A 27,280-nucleotide genomic window follows, 5' to 3' on the forward strand; every position below is an offset into this window, starting at 1 on the left:
TTTCAGAGCGTCTTCACACTCCCGTCCCTGCTCCTGCTTGAGAATGAGAGAGAGACCTTCGGGCACATGTGTCTTCTCAGCTGTGAAACTAACTGCACTGTTGACTTGTACATTTCATCGGCCCCCTTAATTTAAAATATGTTTCTGTCTCTTATACAGACAAACAGGGAACTCGAATCCCTGCAGATTCTTAGGGAATAACCCCAAGTCCTCATTAGTTTGTTGCAGACTCAGGCCCCACTCCACCATCCCAGAGGCGTCGGTGGTCATGACCCAGTGTCTGTCTCTAGTAGGGACGGCAGCAGGATCGCATCGTCCTGCGTCCTGACTCTGAGCAGGGTTGTGCCTCATGCAAAAGTTGTTTAGTTTCCTCCTTCCTCTCTCCTCACCCCCCGCTCTCTCTTTTCCATCAAGTTCATTTTGCCACTTTGAAAGTCCACTGGGGGAAGAAATGCCTGCTGGCCCTAGGGTTTTCAGAGAGGCAGGAAGGCAGATAGAATAGCTCATACAGGAAGAAAGGACAGAAAATGTTCATATAGTAGGCTGCTCCACATGAGCATTTTAGGGTAAGATAGGTGATTTTTGGGGCCTTGGACTGGAAGGCTCCACACTTTTCATGGAATTGGCTGAAAAGGAGCTAAAGGTGCTGTAGGTGGTCCTCGGCAAGGAGCAGCCTTCGGGGGCTCAGATTCTGAACCTTGGCTCTGCTCATGGTGGGGCCTGGGCCTCTGGAGCTTTGAAAAGCTTCCAGGTGATTCTAATATCCAGCCACCTTTGAGAACCGCTGTTCTAGGGGACAGAGGCTTCCGGGAGAATTGAGCATTTTGAGAGAGGGAGGATAGAAGAAGTAGATGATATATAATGCTCCATGTTCAGCAATGCCGCTAATTAGGCAGAAAGCAAGGGCAGAAATCACACACCCTTGGCTGTCTTAGGCCAAGCAGGACTCTAGCTCCATTTAACCCTGTAGAATGCAAAGGGAGACTCCAGTGTCCCCCTTCCCAAGGTTTCATCGGCTGCCAAAGCTGACAGACTGCCAGCCACCCTGCCGAGCATTTGCCAAGGTGATGGAAAATATTCACGGGAACACTCCGTCTCCACGTTCTACTCACAACTGGTTCTCTCCCTAGCTCCCAAGGAAAAGTAACATGAGGCCCATGTGGCTGCTTTCTCTTCTCAGCAGAAGGTGCTGATGTTATTAGTGGCTCGCCAAGCCGTGGTTGGAGGGGGATGTCAGGGGCATGCTGTGGGGGCTGACCTTTCTGTGTCTGACTCTGTTTTGTAGTACAAAATTGGACAGCTGTACATGATCAGCAAACACAGCCATGAACAGAGTGACCGGGGAGAAGGGGTGGAGGTCGTCCAGAATGAGCCTTTTGAGGACCCTCACCATGGCAACGGGCAGTTCACCGAGAAACGGGTGTATCTCAACAGGTGAGTCATGGCAGCCTGCGTTCTGCCCAAGAGCCCCTGCCCACCTGACCCCCTGGTGTGACAGTGAGGCTGTGGGTGTCTGGGATGAAAAGGTCACTTGGAAAGTAACTACATCCACAGTCTACAACCACCAATCTCGTTGCTTTTGAAAGCAGAATCTGCCTGGCCAGGCGCGGTGGCTCACACCTGTAATCCCAGCACTTTGGGAGGCTGAAGGTGGTAGATCACTTTAGGGCAGGTGTTCGAAACCAGCCTGGGTAACATGGCAAAACCCCATCTCTACTAAAAATGCAAAAATTAGCTGGGCATGGTGGTGTGCATCTATACTACTCGGAAGGCTGAGGTGGGAGGATCACTTGAGCCTGGGAGGTTAAGGGCTGCAGTGAGCCAAGATCATGCCACTGTACTCCAGCTTGGGCGACACAGTGAGACCTTATCTCAAAAAAGGAAAAAAAAAAAAAAGAAAAAAAAAGAAATATATTTTGTTGAAATTAACTGTCTGTTCCAGCAAACAAGTCTTACGTCAGCCATTTCATGAATACTTTTACCCCTACCTATGGCATCTCCGATTGGCCCATATGTGATTATCCAGAAAGTATTTCCAATGCCCCTAGCTGGGCAGTGCCCCAGTTTATTCACTGACACCAGTGACTGTCCATTCTCAGGGCCTCGGACATGGTCAGACGTCTCTGAGAGGAACCATATTTAGAGTCCCATTCTCGCCTTGGCCCCACTCCCCAGCAGCTTGAATTGGACTATTCCTTCTTGATGGGAGACTTTGGTTCCTGTCACTAGGGTGGATGGAAGTCTCCCAGACCCGTGTCCTGACAGTGAAGGGCATGAGCTGATTAAACTGATGTTTTAATTTGCCCAGAGATGCAGTACCAGGGAATTCCTGAGTCACGATGAAATGCAAATGAGATTGGTCCCATTCATCTATTAGTAGCTGTGAATTCCCAGGCTTTGGAACCAGTTCAGTGTCCAGCCAGCTGTTGATTTGCAGGGGCAACTGAGCTCTGGGTCTGGCCTGGGCATGCTTTCTTTATAGAGACAGGTTTCTCAATATGCTGCTTTGGCATTCTTAGTGTGGAGGGTGTAAATCAAATCCTGAGCAGGTTTCTCCTCGGGGATCACCTCTGCAGGGCAAAGAGAAGTGAGGGAGATGCAGGAAAATAGAAACCGATGGAAAATTCCATTTCTTGGCATACAATTGCATTCTCTCAAGTTATTACCTGGAGAATGTTCCTTATATATGAAAATCAGGAAGAATTTTAGGAACTTTATAAGTTTTGCTGAAACAAAATAAGAAGCATCCAGCTGTCCCTGTCATGTCTGTTTTGTCATATCATATTTATTTCGTATTTATTTAAAAGAAGAGTAATAAACATTAGTAAGAGGGAAAGTTGTTATAAATAGATGTGGACTTCCAGTAATAGTAAGGAAAAAGATTAATGGGGACCCTCCACCACCTCCCATGACAAACAGGATGAAATATAACTATGTAAAGAAGCTGAGCTCAAAACAAAGAAAGGGAAATCCTCTGAGGCTAGAAATAAACAGGCAAACTGAAACCGGAATGGAAAGCAGACCCGCTAATGCTAACGAAGGGCATTGGGGGGACATCAGAAGAGTGTGGGTTCTGACATCTAGGGACTGGGCATGTCATGCCCATGGGGAACAGGTTAGGGTATCAGGCCCACATAAATGGAAAGTTGAAACTGAGAATCAGGCATAAAAATAATTTTTGACAATCAAGGGCTGAGAGAGTTTACTAACTCTGAGACCCGTATTGAAAGAACTACTAAAGGATGTGCTGTAAGAAAGAGGAAACTGAGCCCAGGAAGAAGGAGGGGGAGTTCTAGAAGTAATAATAAATGAAGAAATTGATACAACTAGGTAAATCTTTGAATGGATGTAGGATGTTTTAAAAACAGTAATAATAAGACAACAATAGCACAGAAGATGGGAGGGTAATAATTATAGTAAAAAGCACTTTAAGGTGCTAATATTGTTTAGGAATTAGAAAAAATATTGATTAATTTTAGATTTTCCTTTTTTTTTTTTTTTGAGATAGCCAGCTCTATTGCCCAGGCTGGAGTGCAGTGGTGCAATCTCGGCTCACTGCAACCACCACCTCCTGAACTTAAGCGATTCTCGTGCCTTATCCTCCTGAGTAGCTGGGACTACAAATGTGCACCACCACAACGCCTGACTAATTTTTGTATTTTTTAGTAGAGACGGAGTTTCACTATGTTGGCCAGGCTGGTCTTGAACTCCTGACCTCAAATGATCCATCAGCCTTGGCCTCCCAAAGTGCTGCGATTACAGGCATGAGCCATCGTGCCCAGCCTAATTTTAGATTTTCTGAGACAAGTATGCATATTCAAAATATAAAGGTAATCTCTGAAGGGGTAGTAAAATAATCCATAACCTCCGAGAGAAAACTTGATCAATCCACAGAGGGCCCGGAAACAAAAAAGAGAAGCCTACAAAAAGCATGATAAATAGAAAACACAAATTTGAATGGTAAAATGAAATGTCAAATACTCACTATAATTAGCCACCCTCGCAGCTACAGATGGCCATGTGACCTAGTTCTGGCCAATGAGACATAAGATTTTTTCCTCCTTGATAAAAAGAGGGATGTTCAAGGAATAACTTTGCTATTCAAAGAGAATCTGTTCTGATGTATCCCCACTTCATGATTTGTGTGTAAGAAAGTGGAGAGTATGGGGGCTAACTGTTGGAAAGAACACTAATAGTGCCTACCAAGTGAACCTTGATAACAACACTGGACAATAACCATACCAAAAAGAAACTTATAGGCCAATCTCAGTTGAGAACATAGACATGAAAATACTATATAAAACATTAGCGAATAAAATACCTCAGAAAATAATAATAACAACAATGTATCATGACCTAATCAGATTTACCCCTGAAATTGATGAAATTAACATTTAATAAATCTGTGTACTTATTCGGAGTAAAGTCAGGAACACATTAAGGATCCTTGTTATTACTATGTCTGTCCAACATTGTGTAAAGGTCCTAGCCAACGCAATAAAACAAGAGAGAAATAAAGAGGAAAGGAAGAAACAAAATGATCATTTGCAGATAACATGATTGTCTGATAGAAATTTCAGACATTTTTTACAGCTGTTGCCATCAATATGAGAATTCAGCAAGATCGTTGGGTACAATCCATATAGAAAAATCCACAGCATTATTATACAGCAGGAAAAATAGAGAAAATATAATTTAAAACATTTTTATTTATAATAGAAAAAGAAACAAAGTTACCCAGTAATTAGCCTACAAGATATGCAAAATCTTTTTGGAGAAAAACGTAAAACATTTGTGGAAGTCATTTTAAAAGCCCTAGACAAATAGTGAAATATACCATATTCATGGATGGGAAATGTTACAAAGTTGGCATCAAATCTCAAATCAATCTATAAATTTAATAAAATTAACTTAAAATGCCAACATGTTGTTTTTAAAAAAATAGAACTGGTGCTGGGTGTGGTGGCTCACGTCTGTAATCCTAGCACTTTCGGAGGTCGAGGTGGGCGATCATGAGGTCAGGAGATTGAGACCATCCTGGCTAATATGGTGGAACCCCGTCTCTATTAAAAATACAAAAAATTAGCTGAGCGTGGTGGCACACGCCTGTAGTCCCAGCTACTTGGGAGGCTGAGGGAGGAGAATTGCTTGAACCTGCGAGGTGGAGGTTGCAGTGAGCCAAGACACTCCAGCCTGGGTGACAGAGCAAGACTCCATCTCAAAAAGAAAAAAAAAAAAAAAAAAAGAACTGGAGGAGATATTCGTAAAATTCATATGAACAATTTGGAAAGCTGAAGGAGGGACTTGACCTACCAGATGTCATTATAAAGCTAATTAACTAATTGCCTAAGTAATTATATAAGTAATTAAGGCAGTGGGGTACTAGAGCAGAGTTAAACAAACTCATGGAACAAAGTAGCCCCAAAACAGATCCAAGCCATTATTAGTGCTTTGTATTTAACAGAGCTGGCATAAAATTATTGAGGGGAAGATGAACTCCTCAGTATATGATGTTGAGATGACTAGTCTTCTAATTGGAAGAATGACTAGAGCCCTCCTTCACACTACACACACAAATAAACTCCATGGCTGGGCATGGTGGCTCATTCCTGTAATCCCAACAATTTGAGAGGCCAAGGTGGGAGGATCAATTGAGCCTGGGATTTCAAGACTGGACTGGGCAACATGGTGAAACCCCATCTCTACAGAGAATACAAAAATTAGCCACGTGTGGTGGCACACACCTGTGGTCCCAGCTATTCAGGAGGCTGAAGTGGGAAGATTGTTTGAGCCCTAGAGGTAGAGGTTACAGTGAGCCAAGATCACGCCACTGCACTCTAGCCTGGGCAACAGAGCAAGACCCTGTCTCAATAAATAAATAAATAAGTAAATAAATTCCAGATTGATTAAAAACCTAAATGTGAAAAAATCAAAAGAAAATATATGCAAGTAGCTATATTATTTGGATAGTAGACTAGGACTAATTAAATAAAACATAAATAAATGCAATCATTAATATTACAATGCTAAAATTAAGAGCCTTTGCATAGCAAAAAACACACACATAAAAAGTTTAAAAAAAAAAAACCTTTGCATAGCCAAAGACACCAAAATTAAAAGAACCATCCCTGGGCCGGGCGCGGTGGCTCACACCTGTAATCCCAGCACTTTGGGAGGCCCAGACGGGCAGATCACAAGGTCAGGAGATCGGAGACCATCCTGGCTAACGTGGTGAAACCCCGTCTCTACTAAAATACAAAAAAAATTAGCCAGGCATGGTGGCGGGCGCCTGTAGTCCCAGCTACTCGGGAGGCTGAGGCAGGAGAATGGTGTGAACCCGGGAGGCAGAGCTTGCAGTGAGCCGAGATAGCGCCACTGCACTCCAGCCTGGGCGACAGAGTGAGACTCCATCTCAAAAACAAAACAAACAAACAAAAAAAAGAACCATCCCTGCCTGGAAGTATTTGAAAATGCACATATAGACCAAGGACTAGTATTTAATTGAAAAAAAAACAAACAAACAACTCTTAGAGATCCTTTTTTTTTCACTTTGAAAAAAAAAAAGACAAAATAATCCAATCAAAAGATGGGCAAAGAATTGAACATGCAATTCAGAAAAAAGGAGATGTGAATGGGTAATATATACATGAAAAAAGTTCTCACCTTATTAGAAAACAGGAAAACACAAAATAAAACAGCAATAGCATCCTCTTTTACACACATCAGATGGACAAAAATTTTAAAAATCTGCTAATGTCAGGTGTTCACAAAGATACGTGAAAACAACTCACTTCCAATGCTAGTAGGAGATATAAACTGATATCACCTCTTTAGAGAGCAATGAACGGCAACTGGAAAAGTTGAAAACATATATACATTCCACTTAACAATTATATTTCTAGGTAGAGCCCTAGAAAAATTCTTGCACTGTACACAAGGAGACATTTACCAGGAGATTAGTCCTAATGCTGTATGCAATAGAAAAGAAATGGAAGCGATTCAAATATCTGCGAATGGGAATACATTATGGCACATTCACTTAATGGAAAATTCCACAGCAGTTCAACTTAATGAACCAGACATACTTTGATAAATTTCAAATGCACAGCATAATGTGCAATATATCAGCTGCAAAAAAAAAAACAAGGCCGGGTGCGGTGGCTCACGCCTATAATCTCAGCACTTTGGGAGGCTGAGACGGACGGATCATGAGGTCAGGAGATTGAGACCATCCTGGCTAATATGGTGAAACCCCATCTCTACTAAAAATATAATAAATTGTCCAGGCGTGGTGGCGGGCGCCTGTAGTCCCAGCTACTCGGGAGGCTGAGGAAGGAGAATGGCGTGAAGCTGGGAGGCAGAGGTTGCAGTGAGTTGAGATTGCACCACTGCACTTGAGCCTGGGCGACAGAGCGAGACTCCGTCTCAAAAAAGAAACAAAAAACAAATGTATATATACACATATAATATGATGCCATTTATATCTATTTTAAAGATATACATAATATTACTACATTTATAGATATTGTTTACAGACAACCACATATGTAATAAAAGCATCAAAACATGGAGAAACCACCCTCAAGTTGTGGTTACCTTTGGGAAGAGAGAGGAATGAGTTGGCATGAGAGGAAACTTTACCTGTATCTACAACATTTTATTTATTTTATTTTATTTTATTTTATTTTATATATTTTTTTGAGATGGAGTCTTGCTCTGTCACCCAGGCTGGAGTGCAGTGGCATGATCTTGGCTCATTGCAATCTCCACCTCCTGGGCTCAAGAGATACTCGTGCCTCAGCCTCCTGAGTAGCTGGGATTACAGGCGTGTGCGCCCACGCGTGGCTAATTTTTGTATTTTTTAGTAGAGATGACGTTTCATCATGTTGGCCAGGCTGGTTTCAAACTCCTTACCTCAAGTGATCCTCCCACCTTGGCCTCCCAAAGTGCTGGGATTACAGGTGTGAGCCATCACACCCGGCCTATTCGTTTTTTTAAAAGAAGAAAGTTCATCACAAATATAGGGAAATGTTAATTTGTTAAATCTGAATGGTAATGTTAAAATTCAGAAGTGTACACCAAAAATGGTCTATTTTACTGTAATTTTAAATAAAATCGAAAATATAAATTCTGGTGGCAGATACATGCATGTCTGTTACCTTTCTCTTGATTTTTTATGTATGTGAAATTCTCCACAATTAAACATAATATTTTAAAAGTAAATTAGGTGGAGAAATGGAACCTGCTTACTGTCAAAATTGGGTGGATTAGTGACTGATTGAATAACAAAAGGTATGGATGATGGATAGTGACAACCAGGAGAGAAAATTCTATGGGTAACTTAGAAAATAATGTGATTTAGTAATGTGACTCAGAAGTCTGAACTTGGTCCTATTAGATTTTTTTTTTTTTTTAGATGGAGTCTTGCTGTGTTGCCCAGGCTGGAGTGCAGTGGCGCAATCTCAGCTCACTGCAAGCTCCGCCTCCCGGGTTCACACCATTCTCCTGCCTCAGCCTCCCAAGTAGCTGGGACTACAGACATCCGCCATTACGCCCAGCTAATTTTTTTGTATTTTTTAGTAGAGAGAGGGTTTCACCATATTAACTAGGATGGTCTCGATCTCCTGACCTCATGATCCACCCGCCTCAGCCTTCCGAAGTGCTGGGATTACAGGCGTGAGCCACCACGCCCAGCCGGTCCTACTGGATTTTTTAAGCCAACATCTGGCTAAATATCTAGAAGATATCCATATCCTTGAGAAACCCACAGCCAGGAAGGGTGATAACTTTAAAAGATTGAGTGAGGGCTAGGCACGATGGCTCACACCTGTAATCCCAGGACTTTGGGAGGCCAAGGCAGATGGATCACTTGACGTCAGGAGTTCGAGACCAGCCTAGCCAACATGGTGAAACCCCGCCTGCTAAAAGTACAAATATTTGCCAGGAGCGGTGGCAGGCACCTGTAATCCCTGCTACTCAGGAGACTGAGGTGTGAAAATTGCTTGAGCCTGGGAGCCTGAGGTTGCAGAGAGCCAAGATTGCATCACTGCACTCCAACCTGGGGGACAGAACCAGACTCTGTTTCAAAAAATAATAGTAAAAATAAAAATAAATAAAATAAAAGACTGAGTGAGGATCCAGAAAAACTTCAGTAGTTTGGAATTACAGGCCATTTTCTATCAAGATGAAATTAAATAGGGGCAAGTGTATGGTCTTATCTTTGGATCCCAAAATACAAATTATGTAAGTATGGGATAAAATACTAATAACTTTGCAATGGCCTGTTTGAAAGAAATACAGTAGTTTTAGTTGACAATTCAATATGAAGCAATTATACTTATATATATATACACACATACACATATACATACACAATAATTTATGAGTGTGTATGTAATAGATATACAGCTGCAAACATTATTCTTCAACTGCATCAATAAAAGTAAAGTAAAATATCTAAAACCATGTACTTGATAATCCCGCCCAATTTTCCACTAGTCAAAACATACTTGGAATATTTTTATCTGTTCCTAAATGGCACACTTTAAAATGGATATAGACAAACTATATCTAGTAACTCAAGAACTAGAAACTCAAGTGATAGAACGACTGAAGAAATCAAGGATACTTAACCTGGAAAAGCTAGACTTGGGTGTATCATGGTGCCATTAGATGGAGAAGAATCAGAACTATGTACGCCACAAGACCTCGCTTAGCAGGACCAATGGGACCAAGCCCGGTGGGTAGGAATGCCAGGAGAAAGACTTCGGCTCAGGTTAAGGAAGACATTTCCAAGCTCACAAACCATCTCAGAATGCCTTACGGTGGATTTTGCTGTTGCTGGAGGTGTTTCGGCAAGAGCGAGACCCTGTTCCTCAGGTTTGTCCTGAAGGAGATTCAGACATCTATTAGGCGGTTGAACATATTGGGTGGCTGGTTAAGGTGGACAACCTGGAAGATCCTTTTCAACCCTAACTTTCGACACTCAGACTATCTGTCAGACATTGATTGTCCTGATTCTCTTCCAGCATGCATAGGTAACCAATGAGGCACAAGAAAAGAAATATTTTTAGTTACGCTTGCACCATTCTAAACCAGGTCCACCATTTCATAATTTTAAAAAGTTCTTGGCGTATTTGGTAGAGTAGGGATGCATATTTTAGAACCAGCAAGATTATGATTTAGCAAGAGAGAAAGAAAAAAATTGACAGAATATGAATTAGATAAATCCCCATAATCCTACAAGAAAACCAAATCCATTACTTAATCGTCACAACCTAGAGCCACCTCAAGGTGACTCAAGTCCTACATGCATAAGTCATGTGACTGCCTTGTGGGTTGGGCTGCTTCAGAATCGTAATTCATTAAACGAGTATTAGCTGAAATGTACGACGTACAACACATTGTGCAGGCATTGGAGAGAATCCCTTAAGAAATAAGCCATGGTCATGGTTCTTGCCTCCTGATCAAGGTACGGTCCAAGGCCATTTGGTTCCAGCGTTTTCGTAAGTCCACAGGGGAGTGGGTCCTGATTGTTGGACCGGCCGTAACTAAGATGTTCCCAGTGCCCATTTAATAATGTACACAGAGAAAAATCGTTGACCTATGGACCTGAACACTTGAGCCGGCATAGTGAGTGGATTCTCTTCCTTACATCAATCTGTATGGGAAGTCAAACCACATTCAGAAACTGCCTTATTGATTGCCTAAAGTAATTATTAGAGGCACTGGAAATATTCAAAGCCTGTGTAATCAGAGCCTACTCTCTAGTTAATGTGGAAATGAGAAAGTTGCTCAAAGGGGAGTTAGAGTCAACAATAATTATTATCACTAAGCAAAGAGAGCGTAAACACCCGTCTATCGACCTCTGGTCCGCTTTGGCTGGTGGTTACATTGTCTATGGGGGATGAGTGGGAGACAGGCCAAAAAGGAGGCGTGAGGCTTTAGCAGTCAAGGTCCACAGTTGCCAGCAAGAGAAACTGAGTCTCTTGAGCAGAGAGGACATTTCATGGAAAGATGTTAGGAGTCCTCAGGATCATCTGGAGGCTTAAGAGTGGGCAGAAATCAACAGCCCCATGATGACAGCCATCTTTAAGTAGAGCCAGATGGCTTCATTCTGCCCCCAGCCATCAGCACCACAGCTGTCCTGAGTAGATCTGAATTGTCCCTTTTTTCTTTCCATCACTTGTTCCAAAATCCCAAACACAAGTGCCCCATTGGGTTCCCAGACAAAGCCCTGGGCTACCAGTGAATGGGAGAAAGGAACTGCTAAACTGTTTCCCGAAGTGGCTGCACTATTTTATATTCCCATCAGGAATGCCATAGGGCTCCAATTTCTCCACATAATCACTGACGCTTGCTATTGTCTGTCTTTCTGATGATAGCCATCCTAGTGGGTGTGAAGTGGTATCTCGTTGTAGTTTTCATTTGCATTTCTCTAATGACTAATGATGTTGAGTGTCTCTTCATGTGTTCATTGGCCATTTGTATATCTTCTTTGGAGAAATGTCTATTCCTTTGCCAGTTTTTTAATTGGGTCTAATGTCCTTTGAAAATGCCATTCATCCTTTTAATACATGCCTCTCATTTCCCAGAGATTGTGAGATTGCTTCATCTGGCCCCCTCCTACAGCATCTGACATACTGTTGATATATTGTAATGGTTGCCTATTATACTTGGTATATGAGTACTAATGCATTAGTACATTTACATTAGTACTAATACAATAATACATTCGGTAGTTGTGCTAGGGCTTTTTTTTTTTTTTTTAGAGGGAGTCTCGCTCTGTCATCCAGGCAGGAGTGCAGTGGCATAATCTTGGCTCACTGCAACCTCTGCTTCCCAGGTACAAGTGATTCTCCCGCCTCAGCCTCCGGAGTAGCTGGGATTACAGGCACCTGCTACCATGCCGGGCTAATTTTTATATATTTAGTAGAGACAGAGTTTCGCCATGTTGGTCAGGCTAGTCTCGAACTCCTGACCTCAGGTGATCTGCCCACCTTGGCCTCTCAAAGTGCTGGGATTACAGGCGTGAACCACTGCGCCCAGCCTGTACTTGAGCTTTTGATCCAGTTCAGTTAACCAAGTAAGTAGTATGCCTTGGCTCATCTTCAAAAATCCTGGTTACAACTGGCATCCAAGGAATGGGGGCATGATACAAATCAAATTCTAGAATAGTGATTCTAAATAAAACCTGTCACCCAGAAACATATGAAGGTGGACTTTTCTTTTGTCACCTTTTCTTTTCACTTAATCACTAGCATCTCTCGGATCCCTTCCCACTGAAGCCCAGGAGGGGAGGGAATGGGGATGGGGGTGGAGGGGCACTGGAGAAAAGATGGAGGCTATTTTTAGGCTTGTTTTTCAGCCATGAAGTGTCATGTTCTTCACCACCCTGGCTGCTGGATTAATTAGGCTGTGCTGGCAGCTGCCAGTCAGGGATGGTTGCCAGCTTCTAACGGTGATTCCGCCTAATGCCTGAATTGATTTTCAGGGAGAGAACATTTTTCCCGCTACGTGGCCCTTGCCTTCCACGGCAATGTCTCCTGGCCTCTGGTGGCTTTGGGTAGGAGAGGATAAAGCTTTCGTAAGTCATGAACCCTTTTTTAACTGATGGGCTTGCAAAACTACCAGCCGGTCCTTTTACCTAACAGCTTGTTGGTAGAACCTTGTGGTCATGGCTTGCGTCTTTCTTTCCCATTTCTGCTTCCTATTCTCCCAGATCTTCTCCAAAATAAGCTCAGTGCCCAGAACTTGTGTGGCTTTGAGAGATTCCACTGCCCGGGCAACAGGCAATAGAGAAAGTGTCAGAGACATAGACTCTGACCAAATAGCTCATTTTCATGCTATTTTCCCAAGAATCTCTATGTTAATTATTAACTTCTAGATATACAAAGACAATATTTAGTCATTCAAAAAATATATATTGAGGCCGGGCATGGTGGTTCACGCCTGTAATCCCAGCACTTTGGGAGGGTAAGGCAGGAGGATCCCTTGAGGCCAGGAGTTCGAGATAAGCCTGGGCAACATAGTGGTACTCTGTCTCTACAAAAAGTTTAAGATATAGGCAGGCGTGGTAGCATACTCCTCTAGTCCTAGCTACTCAAGAGGCTGAGGCAGGAGGACTGCCTGAGCCCAAGGGTTCAGGGTTACAGTGAGCTATGTTGGCACCACTGCACTCCAGCCTGGGTGACAAAGTGAGACCCTGCTTCTAAAATATAGGTCTCCCAGCACTTTGGGAGGCCGAGGCAGCCAGATCGCTTGAGGTCAGGAGTTTGAGGCCAGCCTGGCCAAGCTGGTGAAACCCTATCTCTACTAAAAATACAAAAATTAACTGTGTGTGGTGGCATGCCTGTAGTCCCAGCTACTCTGGAGGCTGAGGCATGAGAATTGCTTGAACCCAGGAGGTGGAGGTTGCAGTGAACTGAGATTGCATCACTGCATTCTAGTCTGGGTGACAGAGCAGGACTCTGTCTGAAAATAAATAACATAAAATATGGGTCTCTCTATCCATTTATTTTTTTATTTTTTACCAAAATATATGAGCTGCTGCCCATGCTATGTTTGAAAGATGGCTCCTTATCTAGTAATAGCTGGTCAAGTTACTTGACTATGTGAATATATAGACTATATACATAGCCTATACATATATACACACACACACATACACATACACAGAGAGAGAGACAGAAACACCTGCTGGGCATCAGGCACCGTTCCAGGTGCTGGCGTTGCAATAGTGAACAGAACAAAGATCCCTGCCCTGGTGGGACTTGCATTCCACTTGGGAGTGACAATGCACAATAGCCATAATAAAGAACAGTATATTGGCCAGGTGCAGTGGCTCACCCCTATAATCCCAGCACTTTGGGAGGCCGAGGCAGGTGGATCAGGAGGTCAGGAGATTGAGACCATCCTGGCTAACACGATGAAACCCCATCTCTACGAAAAATACAAAAAATTAGTCCCAGCTACTCAGGAGGCTGAGGCAGGAGAATCACTTGAATCTGGGAGGTGGAGGTTGTGCCATGCCTGGTTGACAAAGCAAGACTCCATCTCAAAAAAAAACAAACCCCAAAAAACCGTATATCGTCTAGAATATATAATTTTATATAGTCTGTATACTTATTTATATTACATATAATTTATATTATTTACATATATATGTACACACACACACATATATATATGTACACACACACATATATATATATATATGTACACACGCACACACGCACACATAGAAGGTGATAAGTGTTATGGAAAATAATAGAGAACATGAGGTGCTTCCTTCCAACCTTTCAGTCCATGCTATCCTATTCTGTCCCCATCTCAGTACTTAAGAACGTGCCAGGGACTCTCATGCTGCCGGGCCCCCCTCCCCGTGCTCCTGTGGGAAATCATAGAAACAGAATGCTTAGGCCTGGTTGAGATCTCAGAGGTTTTCCAGGAGGCTTTCCACCTTGGTTCTGCCTCACTGCTGATGGATGATGGTGTGTCCTGTGTCGCCTCGCCAGGGGCTTCTCAGCACACTGGCCACATGACCCTGATGCTGTCCAAGCAGGAGCCTTCCAGGAACCTGCAGGAGGCAGGCCCCTTTTCCCAGAATCCTGACACAAACTGTGTTTTTAAGCAGGGAGGTTGGGGGTGGGGCTGTGAGTCCAAGTTCAAGGAACTCGGTTTCTGGCCAGTCCTTGCAGGGGAGGCCTCGGCAGCCCTGCCTCCCACAGGTGATAGCTCTGGTCCGGAAACTGCTCACTTCCCTGCTGCCATATAAACAATTACATTAAGAGCACAACTAAAAGACCAGCCAGAACAATCACTTAGAAGAGTAACTAAATGAATCAGAGCAGCTGGAGAATATATTTTAAGACCCCAGAAATCACTGCACATAGAATTGAATGGGGGCAATTGATTATGAATCAAACGATGTCAATTGCCAGTTTCAGTGCAATGAGGAAACAAAAGGTCAGTATATTCCTCCTGGACTATCTTGTGAGAAATGAGGATATGAAGGTAGCAGAGTTCTATTTAAAACGAGCTGCAGTTATTTGAGCATAATCTCGTTGCAGAATGTGGCAGATTTTAGGCACGCTGTCTAGAAGAAAATTCCAGGACTGTCTTTTCTGCTGGGAATGTTTAAGTTCTGGTAAAGGCCAGGTGCACTGGCTCATGCCTGTAATCCCAGCATTTCAGGAGGCTGAGACGGGAGGATTGCTTGAGCCCAGGAGTTTGAGACCAGCCTGGGCAACATAGTAAGACCCTATCTCTGCAAGAAAATTTAAAAATTAGCTGGGTGTGATGGTGCATGCCTTTAGTCCCAACTACCAGGGAGGCCAAGGGAGGAGGATCACTTAAGCCCAGGAAGTCGAGGCTGCAGAGAGGCACGATCATGCCACTGCACTCCAGCCTGGGCAACAGAGCGAGACCCTGTCTTGAAAGAGAAAAAAGAAAAGAACAAAACAAAATTTCTAGTTAAGACTGCCATAATTCTGACCCCTGTTGAGAAAATGAAATTAGACTCCATATAAATACGTTTGGCCTAATGGTGCTCAAAACCTCCCGGAGCAAAGCCCGAGTGAGCATACATTGCAATGTGACATTAGGTACCAGGGGAAGTTTGATCATGGGGATTGTAAAGTACCAGAAGCTTCTAATGGAGGGATGATTTCGGTTTCTGCTCCAGAAGCTCTTTATGAAGTAGGTAAACACCCTTAACCCAAGACCAGTTCAGATTACGCCTGCCCCAGGACCTTCTTATCAAGTCAGCTGTGATTTCGGGAGCCTTAGGGAATTTATGACATGAGAGACATCTGCCAGGGTTCTAAACCTTGTTGCTGCTGATGCTTTGGGCTGGATCTTTATTTGCTGTTGTGGGGGGTTGGGGCCTGTCCTGTGCATCATAGGAGGTTGAGCCGCATCCTGGGCCTCTGCTTAGCAGATGCCAGTAGCACCGCCCACCCCACCCCACCTCTGTTGAGACAACCGAAAATTTCCGGACATTGCCAGATGTCTCCTGGGGATGGGGGGAGGGTGGCAAAATCTCCCTCTAGCGAGAACCCCTGTTCTAGGGTGACCAGCCATCCCAGTTTGCCTGGAACTGAGGGATTTTCTGGTAGATGAGACTTTCAGTGTTAAAACCAGGGAAGTCTCAGGCAAACCAGATGAGTTGTCCATTTGGCTGTGTCATTGATAGTTTCTATTTCATACCAACGTTTAAAAGTTAAGAATCCAGGCTGGCGTGGTAGCTCACGCCTGTAATCCCAGCACTTTGGGAGGCCAAGGTGGGTGGATCACTTGAGGTCAGAAGTTTGAGATCAGCCTGGCCAACATGGTGAAACTTCGTGTCTACTAAAAATACAAAAATAAGCCTGGCGTGGTGGCACACACCTGTAATCCCAGCTATATGGTAGGCTGAGGCGGGAGAATCGCTTGGACCTGGGAACTGGAGGTTGCAGTGAGCCAAGATTATACCACTGCCCTCCAGCCTAGGTGACAGAGCAAGCCTCTGTCTCAAATAAATAAATAAAGTAAGTAAGTAAGAAACCAAAGCTTTTGAAAAGTCTGTCTTTGGGAGGCGTTGACAAAGCATCTGGGGGAATACGACGCTGGTTATGGTATCATTTTGCCCCTCTTTTTCCTCAATGTCTCTAAAGCCTGAGCCCTGGTGAGATGGGCCACTGGAGGTTTGACCCTAGCCCATAGACCAAGGAGACTTGATTCAAACTTGCTCCCTTTCTAACAGAGAGGCTCTTGTTTGACACTTGAGAGTGAGCTTGACTGACAGACTTTTTCTTGGAATTGTAGGCTGTGTGACAGTATACATCATGAAAATGACAGTAACAGTGGGGACTAATTTAATTCCATTTTCCTTTACAGGCCCTGATAAATCATTGCTGCAGGGAAAAATAAATTTTGCTTTCAGACAAATGATTCGAATAATGATGTGCTCCAAGGAAATTGGGGGCTGAGGGAAGATCTGTTAGTGGGCTTAAAAATATTTAAATAGCGCATCATGGAAGTTGTTGCAAATGCCTCTCGTACCTGGCCTGGAAAATACCAGAAGGAACCTCCTTTCTAGACTAATTAGAAGAGTCCAGGCCGTGCGCTGTGGCTCATGCTGGTAATCCCAGCACTTAAGGAGGCTGAGGTGGGCAGATCACCTGAGGTCAGGAGTTCAAGACCAGCCTGGTCAACATGGTGAAACCCTGTCTCTATTAAAAATACAAAAATTAGCTGAGTGTGGTGGTGCATGCATGTAATCCCAGCTACTCGGGAGGCTGAGGCAGGAGAATAGCTTCAACCCAGGAGACGGAGGTTGCGGTGAGCCAAGATTGCGTCACTGCACTCCAGCCTTGGGGACAGAGCAAGACATCTCCCAAAAAAGGAAGAAGAGCTCCATAAAATATCAACCATCTTGACTAAATGATTGTGGTTTTTTAGGTCATCTCAATGGAAAAGATCATTGATTATCATGCTGCATATCCTATATAAGTTGGTGACTGAAACACCTAAAATAGATTCTAGAATCTGGGGTCCTGAGGGACCATTTACAAATAGGAAAAGTCTCGACGTGGATGGAAAATTGCCAATAATTTTCACCTCTCTTCTAGAAAATGGTTGTGGCTTAGGAGTCTGGTTCTGCTAGGAGGCTTTTAAAATGCTATAGGGAATGAATTATGGGGTGAGGAGGTACTTGGGCCCCAGAGTACTACTATGCAGGAGGATTGGAGTGAATTTGAGGAGGGGTGTAGTGTGGATGGAACCCCTGCCCGCAAGAGGGGTGGAGAATGGGCTTTAGTACTGTAGGGAGACATATGCGTTTTGTCTAAGCTAAATAATGCCTGGCTTACTTGAGGGAGATTCTCCATCCCTGTGTCAGTCCATTAAAAGCACAAGAAAATCACCCGTCTGCAACTGGAATCCACATCTTCCCACACTACCATTGGCATATTGCGCTAGGGTATGGGGGCAAACAGGAAGGAACCAGAGGAAGTTTTGCTCATGACCATTTCCTGCAAGCGAGCCAGTGCAATTTTCCCACTGTCGGCGTCACCTGAGTTGCACTCCAACTTTGGTGATGGATGGAATACATCATCAGCGAAAGCTATAAAAACCCCATCCTTTTGAGCAGTGTGAACGTAAGGGAAATGAGCAGTTACTGCAGAGAGGATTTTATAGGAGTGAAAAATTCTGCATCAGAGCAGCAAGGATTGTTATATGAATGATCAAACTGCTTCCGCTGACTCCTCACAGCCCACCTAAGAGCAGGGGCCTTCGTCTGACACTCACTCAGCTTCCGGGGAGCTTTGCTTTCCCATTTGTTTTAACCCTGAGTAACAGCCGGGAGCTATGAGTTAGGTCCGGTCAGCCACTGAGAATCCATCTTTGTCTTTTCAAAAGCCAGGCCTGGTTACTGTCAGAAATAAGAGAAACAACTGGAAAAGACAGGCAAGGTACGCAGTATTTTACAGGCTCTGATTGTCATTTAGATTTCACATCCAAGAGGGGTTTGAGACTTGGGATTCTATTAGCTCCACGTGCCTTCCAGCCTCCTGGTTCTATCATCTTGGAATTCAGAACCGCTTCTTGATGTTTCTTATGGCCAACATGTAGCCCTAAGAAGCTGAAAGTCTACGGAGTCTCCCTGGATCTGATCGACTGCTAGACATGAGCGGCCCAGATGCTTAGCTATAGGCCCCAGAGTAGGAAAGAAGCAAATGGTAACCTTTGGAAGGACAGAAACCCTTGATTATTGGGCTAGGATAAAAATGAAATCATGCAGATATGTCTTAAGGAATAGAAATAGTATATATTTCAATATAATATTTAAGGAATTAGCTGGGGCTGCACTGTTCTCTAAGGTTTGCCTCTGAAGAAAAAACTTCATTGGTTTTTGGTTTGCAAAAGACCGTGGGACCTGTGCCTTTTGAGAATTTGTTTTCTGCAAATGACTGCTCCAGAGGAATGGCTGTGTCATTTTATTGGCTTTGTAATAACTTTCCGAAACAAATTGCCGCAAACTAGGTGGATTAAAACAACACAAATTTATCCGCTAGCAGTTCTGGGGGCCGGAAACCCGCAATCAAGGTGTCGGCAGTGGTATTTCTTTCTGGGGAAACTGAGAGAGAATCTGTCCCGTGCCTCTGTCCCAGCTTTTTGGGTTCTTTGACTTGCAGCAACCCCACTTCCATGTCTGCCTCTGTCCTCGTGTGGCTGTCCCCTCGGTGTGTCTCTGAGTCTCAAATCTCTCTCCTTTCTCTTATAAGGATACCAGTCATTGGAGTTAGGGCTTACCCTAAATCCAGGATGATTTCATCTTGTGATCTTTAACTTAATTACATCTGCAAAGAGCCTTTTTTCAAATCAGGTCATATTCACAGTTACTGGAGGTGAAGATGTGGATGTATCTTTTGGGGCAGACACAATTCAACCCACTACAACCAGATTTTGTTCCTCTTCCTATCTCCAAGTTGCTGCTCTCTGTTGCTTTTGTCCATTTTCAAAAGGTCACTTGTATGGGTTGCTTAGGCTGACGTCTATCTCTAAGATTAGCTTCCTCTCCCTGCCAGTGTTTGGGCGTAAACATTCCAGGATACCACTCCTAGGAGACAAAGGTCAGGCTGGCCAACCCTCCAGACATGGAACCCTTCAGGCCCTGAATTCTCATGTCTTTGCAAATCCGAAGGGGACAGGCTGACAGTCTGATGGAGTCCCCCCGCCAGGCCTTCTGTCTTTACACATTTTGAGAGCACTTGAATATGCACGGGAAGCAATTAACTATGACAGACACCAAAGAGATGGGGAGAGGGCAGCTGTGGAGAAAAGAGATGCCCCAGCATCCCCCTGATTTCTCTAGCATTTTATCCAGAAAAATGTGATAGTGTGGTGAGACTCTGAACAGACTCTAATTGTCCTTTTTCTTTCTTTCCTCTTAGCAAACTGCCTAGTTGGGCTAGAGCTGTTGTCCCCAAAATATTTTATGTGACAGAGAAGGCTTGGAACTATTATCCCTACACAATTACAGGTAAGTCCTTAGTACAACTGTATGCCACATGTAGTGAATGCAAGGACACAGCGTTGTTGAATTTCACTGATTTACAGTTGATGATCCAAGCAGGGCCTTGTGGGAGCCCCGTAGTATCCCTCTCCTTTTTTGGTTTCTTACTTGCAGGTCATCAGCACTTCTAACACAGACACAGAGATGGCAGGTGTCAGGGGGGCTAAGCTAAGCCCATTCCATCTTCCTTCTTAGAGTTACAATGAATAGCTTATGGAGGGCCAGGAGCAGTGGCTGACTCCTGTAATCCCAGCACTTTGGGAGGCCGAGGCCAGTGGATTACTTCAGGTCAGGAGTTCGAGACCAGCCCGGCCAAGATAGTGAAACCCCGTCTCTACTAAAAATATAAAACCAGGAGGCGGAGGTTGCAGTGAGCCAAGATTGTGCCACTGCACGCCAGCCTGGGTGACACAGCGAGACTCCAACTCAAACAAAAAAAAAAAACTTACGGAGAAGGAAGGTAAAGATCTTTATAGAGACGTTTCCAGAGGTTTTATGATTCTTATTTCCCTGTTTCCTCAATAATTCCCAAGTACTTTAGAGGTATGATTTGTCTATAAACAAGTTGCTTATTTTAACTTGTTTGTTTTTACTACTCCAAATTTTGACTATAATTTGTATAAAAGATTCTCTCTCTGCCTCCAGATGACTTCCTTTGCTATTAGATAATATGAAAATCTTAAGGTCGATTTGCCTCTCACTTGCAATGCAATGATAATAAACTGTTTGTACTGAATACTGTCCTAGAAACTGTGGCCACAAAAGCTCAGAAGATTTGGTTTCTGCCCTCAAACACACTAACATTTGAAATCCCACCTCAACATCATCGTAACAAGCTCTTCTTATTGGTTACAAAAGCTGCTTTTCCACTTGAAAGATTTCCTTTATGGTTAATGAAATGCTCTACTGGAATTATTAGTCTTTCGTTTGCTTTTATAATGCCAACTCTTTGGTTTTTAATTAGCCACAAACCTATAGGGTAATTGAATCTTGTCTGACTGTTCTTATCTGCCCAGCCACAGAAGTATCATGAAAGAATTTCAGTGCAAACATGGAGACATTCAGTATTTATGGAAGTTTCATTAGTATATTTTTCGTAATTATAGTTCATCAGTATTTGTTAGTTCTGTGGTTTTATACTGCATATAAGCATGGTCTAAATCATCTTTTGTCTCTTTTCTTTCCCCTCTTCTTCAAATGAACCTGTGGAAACAGAATACACAGTAAGTTTCATTTAATTATTTTTAAATACTCTGTCTATGACCAGTGGAGTAATTGGAATGTCTCTTGTATTATTTGTCTTATCAATGTAATAATTTTTAGAAAGGAATAATTCAGTCAGAAATATTTAAATGTGGCTATTACATCGTTATATATAATGCAATAATTTGAATGTTCTCATTTGTTCAAGAATGTGAATCCTAATTTAAAGTGCCTTGATAGTCGCTTTACATAATCAGCCTTTGCTTGTAATTTTTAAATAGCTTGACTGCTTTGTTGGTGATAGTTCACTATAATAGAAGAACAGTTTCTAGCAACGTGATATTAAAGAGATGATGGTAGTTATCGATGGAAGGTGGAGCTTTTACTCATGGACTGTGTCCTGATTCCTTGTTGGAGAAGCTTGAAAGGGAAGAGGCCAATGTGCGAACTATTTTGCACAACAGAGATTTGGGTTGGGCAGGCGCTGTGGCTTGTTAAAATTTCTTTTTTTCCTTATAGCCTCTAGTGTTACTACTTAGACTGAAAGAAAAAAAGACAGAACCGGTAATATCATTGTGTTGTGGTGTTTTCATTTAGATCATTTTCCCGAGCAACTAACAGGTCAGTCTATCACAACAAGAAAGTAGTTTATGATTTTTTTTTTTTTTTTTTTGAGATGGAGTCTCACTCCATCGCCCAGGCTGGAGGGCAATGCATGATCTTGGCTCCACAGAAACTGCCGCCTCCCTGGTTCAAGCGATTCTCCTGCCTCAGCCTCCCAAGTAGCTGGGATTATAAGTGTGTACCACCATACCCGGCTGATTTTTTTTTATTTTTTGGTAGAGATGGGGTTTCACCATGTTGGCCAGGCTAGTCTCAAACTCCTGACGTTAGGTGATCCGCCTACCTTGGCTTCCCAAAGTGTTGGGATTACAGGCATGAGCCACCGCACCTGGCCAATAGTTATGATTTTCTGAGCTGTGTTAAGAGTTGAGTTTTTGGTTTCAATCCAGATTGCCAAAGGATAGAGAGGTGGTGAAAGAAATGGAAGAAAATGATTTGTCATGCCCTGGGCAGGAGCATAGTACCCGACACATCGTAGGTGCTCAATGAATAGTTACTGAATGACAGAATGGACACGTGAATTCTAGATGGATAAATGGTCCCAGCACAGGCTTTGGCATCAGAGAGGCTTGGCTGTCCTCCGGTTTTGCCACTCACTGGCCAGAATTCCTAAGCAAGTGGCTCCCAACTGCCAATTCTTGAATTCACACTGGTCCTTGACTATGTTCTCACCAATCCTCTGCAGAATGAAGAAAAAACAGGAATAGTATTCAGAGATTTTTATAACATTGAATTTATTTCATCCAAAGTGCTGTTGGTAATTATATTCCATCATACTCGGATATTAAGATATCTTTTCTTTTTTGAAATAATAGGAATATATATAATATTTCCCCCCACAATGTCCCTAACTTTGAAAAAAGAGGCAATTTTATGGCAAAATGCAAATGTAAAATTTTAGAAGCAGGGGAACCTTTGCTCTAGAACAAGCATCTTAACTTTTCTGAACCTGTTTCCTCTTTTCTGAAATTAGAATAATCCCTCCTTCCTAGAGACATTAACAGAAGGATTCAGCGGTCTACCCTTGGATTGGAAAACATTTTCTTTAGAGGGTCATACTGTCAATGTTTTCTGTTTTGTGAGTTATATAGTCTCTGTCACTGCAAAAGCAGCCTTAGGCAGTATGTAAACAAATTAGCATGGTCATATTTACCTAGGTTGCAGGTCAAATTTGTCCCCGAGGCTACTTTGCCAACTCTAAATATAACGCATAGAAAGCTGTTAGCATACTGCCTGTATACAGCAGGCAATTAAATGGTTCCCTACCACCAACACCACTCCCTAGTTCCACTGCTTCTAGCAACTGCATAATCATCAAGAGAGAGACTTTGGGCTGGGTGCAGTGGCTCACACCTGTAATCCTAGCACTTTAGGAGGCTGAGGCAGGTGGATCACTTGAAGTCAGGAGTTTCAGACCAGCCTGTCCAACATGGTGAAACCCTGTCTCTACTGAAAATACAAAGAAAAAAAAATGTAGTCAGATGTGGTGGCAGGCACCTGTAATCCCAGCTACTTGGGAGGCTGAGACGGGAGAATCATTTGAACCCAGGAGGCAGAGGTTGCAGTGGACTGAGATCACGCCACTGCACTCCAGCCTGGGCAACAGAGTGAGAGTCTGTCTCAAAAATAAAAAATTAAAAAATAAAGTCAACAGTCATTTATTAGGCATCAGGGAGGTACAAAACATCATGCTAGATGGCATAACTGAGAGATTATCTCTGCCATTTGGGGTCACAATCTGGTTGGAAATAGCTGGACATTCCAGTCAAAGCCTGGCAGTCGTCAGCAAGTCCTGGACTTTTCTGGAGGCAAGAAGGGACTTAGCCAAGGAAACAAGTTGGCCTCAGACCTGTCCATTGGGCTGGATAAGCTCTGAACTGACCTGCCAGCAGAGATTCATACCAGAGGGCAGAATCAATGGCTCTGGGAATCCAACCAGATAAAGCAGTTGCAATGTGAAAGGAAGGGTGCTGGCCTCTGCATTGGGGCCTTGAGTTTCGGGAACAGTCCCCAATGTGGGAGATGGGAAGAGAAGTACACAGCACTCAGGCAGGTTACTCAGTATCATGGTGCTAGAGAGATAAGGTTGCCAACTTTAGTAAGTGAAAATACAGGATGTCCAGGTAACTTTGAATTTTCAGATAAACGGTAAGTAATTTTTAGGATACGAATGTCCCAGATGTTATATGGGACATAATTATGCCAAAAGATTGTTGTCTCACATTTTATCTGGCAACCTTACGGGAGAGAGATGGTGGTGTGGAAGAACTGGTCTCAGAGACTCAAGTACAAAAATCGGTCATGAGAACAGGGCACACTGATGGGCCAAGGGAAGGGAGGGGGCCGGAAGTGCGTAACGTGGGAACCCATCCTGCAATTGACATGCCATAGGAGCTCTAAGGCCAGACCAGAGATTCAGCTGTCTGGTCTGAATCTCTGCTGGCAGCTCAACTCAGAGCTTGTTCAGCCCAATGGACAGGTCTGAGACCAACAAATCAAATCAAGTGCATTTGATTTGGAGTGGTCGGAGGAACCACTCCAAGAGCCTTCCTGCCTCAGTTAGGATTGGCTCAGGAGGTAGAATGGAACGAGCTAGGCAGAGTTGGGGAAAATTAAGTGGTAGCAGATGAATACATAACTGTCGGCATTTTAAGGAAGACCTGTGTTGCATGTAAGTGTTAGAGTTGAAGTGCCAACAGAGGATTGTAGGAAGGGGAGAGGGATTCTGCCAGGGAGAAATATGAGGAGGTTTCTCAGAGAAGGTCGCATTTGGGCTGGACCTGAAGGGACAGTACAACTCCCCCTGCAGAGGCCTGTTCTGTCTTAGCTCATGTTGCTCTAATGAAACACCACAGACTGGGGGGCTTAAGCAGCAGACATTTATTTCTCACAGTTGCAGAGGCTGAAAGTGCTGGCCGACTGGGTTCCTGGTGAGGGCTGTCTTCCTGGTAAGCACGTGGCCATCTTCTTGCTCTGCCCTCACATGGCAGAGACAGAGCAAGTTCTCTGGTCTCTTCTTTGAAGGGCGCTAATCCCATCATGAGGAACCCACCCTCGTGACCTCATCCCTACCTGATTAGGTCCCAAAATCCCACCTCCAAACCCCATTGCATTGGGGATTACGAATTCAACATAGGAATTTGGGGGAGACACAGTTCGGCTCATAGCATGCTCCTTCCAGGCCCAGTGGGCAAGTGATGGAGGTGGATCCTGGCCACCTGGACATATGGAGGGCAGGTCGTGGTACTTTCAGTGTCAGGTCAAGGTCTAGATTTAATTCTCTGTGAGGAGGTCACATTGTTCCTGGCTAGTTCACTTTTATTTTCCATCCCAAATATAGGACAGCTTTTCTTTCCATCTCCCTGGTGACCAGGGGATCCGGATTTTTCTCTCTGACTCTAGTGCACTCCTCTGGGCCTGCAGTGTGCGGTTTGAAGCTGCCACCTCTTGACTCAGATTCAGCCGTGTTCTCACGCTCTCTGCCCACGACAGCCCTGGTGGCAGAACCCACCCTTGACTCTGACTGCAGAATCTGCACCCTGGATTTATGACAGATGCTTTCAATTGCCTTAGTCTTTTTTCCTGTTTTAGATGCTTTTGAATTGTGCTCTTTATCCCCTGATCCTTTAATCCTAAATACTTCTTCTTGCTGTCTTTCCCAAGCTCCGTAGTTCCTGTTCTGTGCCCCAAAGCAAAACTTCCCCAAAGTCAGAGCCCCAGCTAGGATCACGGTGCCCTTCCCTTCCTCAGAGAGGCAGCCTCAAGGGCTCGAAAACCTCCAAACCAATGTCTTCTCAGAAGGCATTAGTCTAGAGCACGAGGATGTCTATACTAGGATCCCCTAGGTCTCATATCTGACTGTTTAGCCTGTTACTCAGACCTCATGCTGCCCTCATTCGTGACAAAGCCCGGGCAAGGAAACCTATTTAGAGTCATCTAGGGCTTCAGCACTATCACAATTATCAAGACATAAGAGCTTTTTCATCACTGTGAGTGACTGCATGTGTTTAGAATTATGTGGAAATGCCATTTGCCCAGGAAGTGGGAAAAACATCTTTAGCTTGCTTATGGGGAAAAAAAAAAAAAAAGTCTTAATTATACAGTAAACAAAGAACAACGCAATGACAGTTTCACAGAGGACAGACCTTCAACCAGTTCTTCCAAACTGGTAGGTTCTTCAGAAGTTGGTAAAATCTGCAAAGAAAGATGCCTGAGGAGACTGGCTGCCTTCCAAAGGAGTTGATTTTGTTTTTCTAGAGCTAAAAAAACTAAAAATAAAAATAAAACACACACACACACAAAAAACCAAACAGTCTGCGCTTTTAGATGAGCATAAATCAGCAGTATCAATTCAGCCTTGGTACTAATGAAGAACAAAGGATTTTCTTCTTGTTCGCAGGAATTTGAAAACTTAAGTTATAGGAAATTGATAGCAGGGACCTAGAGTATACAGTTGGTATATTTATTTTGCTGCCATGACCAACCCTCTCCACCAGCATCTCTCTTAATAAGAATCCACAAAAGAGGAGAAATAGGATGCACCTTTGTGTTAATTAAAATGACAGAAGCAAAAGCAGGTGGGTCGTCAATGTTATGCAACATTTTAAATTATTTAGATGAAAGAGGTGGAAAAATAAAATTGTAACAGACCAGGGAGGCTGAAATGACTCTTTAATGAGAACCTCAAATCGTATTGAGCCACTGTGAGAGACAGATTACTCAGGGCTGGTTTGGAAGAGCCAAGAAAGAGAGGAAAGCCTGCTCGCAGCTGAGAGTCTGACATCGGTCACCCCAGGTGAACCCAGGTTATCTGCCCAGGAGTGGCTATGGGGAGATTGAGGTATTTTTCTGAAAGCCACTAAACTGTCTGGGATAGGAATTGCACTCACAGTCTGGGCCTTATCAAGCTCCCCTAGTAATCCGAAGAGCTGATGGATGCTGTGTTTAGAGACCAGTGACCCCCATTCCTCACAAGCCCTGTCTCCCTTTTTTTTTTTTTTTTTTTTTTTTTTTTTTTTTTTTTTTTTTTTGAGATGGAGTCTCGCTCTGTCACCCAGGCTGGAGTGCAGTGGCCGGATCTCAGCTCACTGCAAGCTCCGCCTCCCGGGTTTACGCCATTCTCCTGCCTCAGCCTCCCGAGTAGCTGGGACTACAGGTGCCCGCCAGCTCGCCCGGCTAGTTTTTTTGTATTTTTTAGTAGAGACGGGGTTTCGCCGTGTTAGCCAGGATGGTCTCGATCTCCTGACCTCGTAATCCGCCCGTCTCGGCCTCCCAAAATAGTGGGATTACAGGCTTGAGGCACCGCGTCCGGCCCCTGTCTCCCTTCTTAAGCCTTTCTTCCCCTCATCTTCCCCTGAGTCCCAGCCAAGGGGCAGTACAAACCACTGTATTCCA

At 43.7% G+C, this 27,280-nt stretch overlaps 1 protein-coding gene across 1 annotated transcript in view; it reads left to right on the forward strand.

Annotated features, from left to right (window-relative positions):
• Nucleotides 1–27,280, forward strand: part of LOC105469035 (phosphatidylinositol transfer protein cytoplasmic 1) — a 312,393-nt gene that overhangs the window by 145,465 nt on the left and 139,648 nt on the right. The window contains exons 2-4 of the mRNA XM_011719563.3: nucleotides 1,286–1,434; nucleotides 19,938–20,026; nucleotides 21,275–21,282. Coding sequence (XP_011717865.1) covers nucleotides 1,286–1,434; nucleotides 19,938–20,026; nucleotides 21,275–21,282 — 246 coding nt within the window. The remainder of the gene's footprint in view (nucleotides 1–1,285; nucleotides 1,435–19,937; nucleotides 20,027–21,274; nucleotides 21,283–27,280) is intronic.

Source organism: Macaca nemestrina, chromosome 17 (assembly GCF_043159975.1).
Source record: "Macaca nemestrina isolate mMacNem1 chromosome 17, mMacNem.hap1, whole genome shotgun sequence".
NCBI lineage: Eukaryota > Metazoa > Chordata > Mammalia > Primates > Cercopithecidae > Macaca > Macaca nemestrina.